Source organism: Nelumbo nucifera, chromosome 1, assembly GCF_055504915.1.
Source record: "Nelumbo nucifera cultivar China Antique chromosome 1, China Antique-T2T, whole genome shotgun sequence".
Taxonomy (NCBI): domain Eukaryota; kingdom Viridiplantae; phylum Streptophyta; class Magnoliopsida; order Proteales; family Nelumbonaceae; genus Nelumbo; species Nelumbo nucifera.
In genome coordinates, this window is record NC_142649.1 from 8,286,847 (window position 1) to 8,290,219 (window position 3,373).

At 40.3% G+C, this 3,373-nt stretch overlaps 1 protein-coding gene across 1 annotated transcript; it reads left to right on the plus strand.

Annotated features, from left to right (window-relative positions):
- The first annotated feature begins 465 nt into the window (after nt 1–465).
- Nucleotides 466–2,259, plus strand: LOC104586815 (UDP-glycosyltransferase 74F2-like). Its single transcript, XM_010244175.3, has 2 exons — nt 466–1,190; nt 1,325–2,259. Exons 1-2 carry the CDS (start codon nt 543–545, stop codon nt 2,069–2,071), a joined length of 1,395 nt encoding a protein of 464 aa, XP_010242477.1. The 5' UTR covers nt 466–542; the 3' UTR covers nt 2,072–2,259.
- Nucleotides 2,260–3,373: the final 1,114 nt, after the last annotated feature.

Below are 3,373 nucleotides of genomic sequence, written 5' to 3' on the forward strand. Positions count from 1 at the left end.
AATCTAGGGTACATACCCTGCCCGTAGGGTATCGCACTGAAATACTTAATTAAACCCATATGATTTATTTAATAACTTATACCCCTTTGATCCTGAAACCAAACATGGTTTGTAAATGGATGAGTGCAAATTATTTTCCAAATACACTAATACCTATACTATTAATTTTTGCTTTCAATATATATGTATATATGATAAAAATACACTTATTTATAGACATTAAGTACAGTTTCACAATCTTAAAATTACATGTTAATTTCATTAATCCTAAGCAATTAATTTCCGGTATAAGATGATTGTTCATTTAACTATATTTTAATGGAGAGAGGAAAATAAATAAGAATAAGCTGTGGGACGGTGGCGTCAGGGCCTCTCTAGAGAAAGACAGGTTACGCAAGAACGCCGAAAGTTCATGGTTGACTCCACGTGGAGCGACGACTTTGGTCTACAAAATGGCTCCCCTGTAGAGAAGCTAATGATCAACGAGAGAACTAACTATTAGCAAAGTTGTTGTGTGCCTTCAGATATCAGAGAGTAAAGAAATGGAGAAGAAAGATAGAGCTCATGGAGCCCATGTAATCGTATTTCCCTACCCTGCCCAAGGCCACATAAACCCAATGCTACAATTCTCCAAGCGCTTAGCCTTTAAAGGCCTCAGAGTTACATTTGCAGTCACAAAATTCGTCTCTAAGTCCATGCACACCAATTCCAACTCAGTCCAGGTTCAGTTGATCTCTGATGGTTTTGATGATGGTGGGTTTGAGCAAGCAGAGAGCATCCATGACTACCTCTCTCGTTTTAAAGAAGTGGGCTCTCTAACCTTGGCCGAGCTCATCAAGAAACAGGATAGCTCTGGAAAACCAGTCGATTGTCTGATATATGATTCCTTCTTTCCTTGGGCTCTAGATGTGGCCAAACAGTTCGGCTTAGTCGGAGCTCCTTTCTTCACTCAAATGTGTGCCGTCAACAACATATACTACCATGTCCACCAGGGGCTACTTCATCTCCCAGTGCGAGAGCCAGTCGTTTCGATTCCTGGGTTGCCGGCGATCGACATTGGGGACATGCCATCTTACATCTCCGATCCACAGTCTTACCCAGCTTACCATGCAATGATCATGAGTCAATTCTCCAACACAGAGAAGGTAGATTGGATCTTCGTCAACACTTTCAACAAGTTGGAGGAAGAGGTTTGTCATCACATTTGCCTTTGAAATTGTGTCAAACATAACTGATGATTAATTTTTCTTTCCTTTAATTCTGATGAACTGATTTAATTAATTGCTGTATCATTTAATATATGTACATAATTCCCATGATATAGATGATCGAGTGGATGGAGAAACGCTTTCCATTGCGGGCAATCGGACCAACAATTCCGTCCATGTACCTGGACAAACAGGTGGAAGACGACAGTGATTATGGTCTCCATCTCTACAAACCAGACAGTGGCGACTGCATAAACTGGCTAAACAAAAGGGCGGAGGGATCGGTTGTTTACGTATCATTTGGGAGCATGGCTGCACTCAGTGTGGAACAGATGGAAGAAATTGCCTGGGGCTTGAGAAGAAGCGACAGCTACTTCTTGTGGGTGGTCAGGAGGTCAGAGGCGGAGAAGCTTCCAAGCAAATTTGTGGAGGAGACATCAGACAAGGGGTTGATAGTAACTTGGTGCCCACAGTTGGAAGTGTTAACCCACAACACAGTAGGCTGCTTTGTTACTCATTGTGGGTGGAATTCAACTCTAGAGGGAGTAAGCTTAGGAGTACCAATGGTGGGAATACCGCAGTGGACAGACCAGATTCCCAACGCAAAATTTGTTCAGGATATATGGGGAATGGGTCTCAGAGCTCAGCCTAATGAGAAGGGGATTGTAAGTAGGGAAGAAGTTGAGCGATGCGTAAGGGAAATTATGGAAGAAGAGAAGGTGAAAGAGATTAGGAAGAATGCCATCAAATGGAGAGATTTGGCTAGAGAGGCTGTGGGTGAAGGAGGAACTTCTGATAAGAATATTGACGAATTTGTAGTCACACTGGTGGGTTTGCAGTCAGTCTCCCATTCTCACCATTAGTCTGCTGGATTTGCTTCTTTTTCTTTTCCTTGGAAAAATTGTTGTTTTATGATCAACTACTATGGGATACCAGTCTTGTGGTCTAGAGGTAATCCTGTTAATTAATTATATATCTTCCTGAATATATATTGACGAGTTCTCTAGCTAGTCAATAACCTCGTTAATGAATCCCAGCAAATTTTTAATGTCTCTTGTGTGTCTTCCTGATAGATAAATAGGTGGGTGATTTACTAAGACACCCCTACATTTTGGCATAATGACTAAGACCTACCTATAGTTAGTTTTATATGACAAAGACACCCTATGGTTTGCAACCGTGTTGACTGCAGGGACGCTGCTTGAACTCCCCCACTTACGGTAGAAATGCTGTAAACTAAAATATTATAGGGTAAAAGACTTACACCTCCCCTTAAGTTTCCTATAAATACTAAAACTACCCCTTTCTTTTGAAAAAAGGACTTAAACCTCCCCTGTTGATTATATCATTAGACAAATATTACCCCTCTCTTAACCATCCGTTATGAATCATCGTTACAAATAGCGTTATTTCAATCACCCAATTATACCCTTGGTCAAAATTCCCAAATGATTCGGTTGGTCCCTTTTCTTCCTCATCAAATGGATGTTCGGCCACAACTGCAAATAGAAAACCTCATCAACAACAAATCTAAAGGTTCAGAGTTCAGTATGTGCTGAGCAGCATTCATTGAGAAGAAAAACTGCCATTTTTTTGAGGATTAAGCCCTTCTTTGTGAAATGAATAGATTTGGGCTTTTGGACATTGGATCGTGCTTGGAAGTCTGAAATTTGTAACTTAGCCCAGTGAAAGCCTATAAATTGGAATGGAATCCTCAAAGGTCGTAGTAAAAATTCTTGGGCTTAGTCTGAAATTGTAGTTTTTGCTAACTCTTCCTTCTTTCTCTCAGTCTACTATAGAAAAGGAACGCTCTGTTTTGACTCATCTTCCTGCTCTTAATTTTCTCAGTAAGTTACCTTTTCAGAGTTAAATCAATCTAGCCCTTAGGAAATAGAAGCCAGGCTCCTCTATATCATTGTGTTCAACAACTTTGTTAGCACAACACATCCTCCATATTACAGTGAGTTTCTTCTTCCGATCAAAAATTCACTTTCTGGTCACATCTTGTGTTATTTTGTTTAGGCACTCCAGCGCTGAAACAAACAGAAAATTGAGTTTCACCGTCTCTCCATATTCACAAACCGACAATAAAAATAAGCTCTGAACTTTTACACTTCATGTTTCACCTTGTTTAGAAAATACCGTAAACCATGGCTCCTGATGTT

Coding starts and splice junctions, on each gene's coding strand:
- LOC104586815 (XM_010244175.3), top strand. CDS start 543: ATGGAGAAGAAAGATAGAGCTCATGGAGCCCATGTAATCGTATTTCCC. Junction 1,191..1,324: donor TCAACAAGTTGGAGGAAGAG/GTTTGTCATCAC, acceptor CCCATGATATAG/ATGATCGAGTGGATGGAGAA.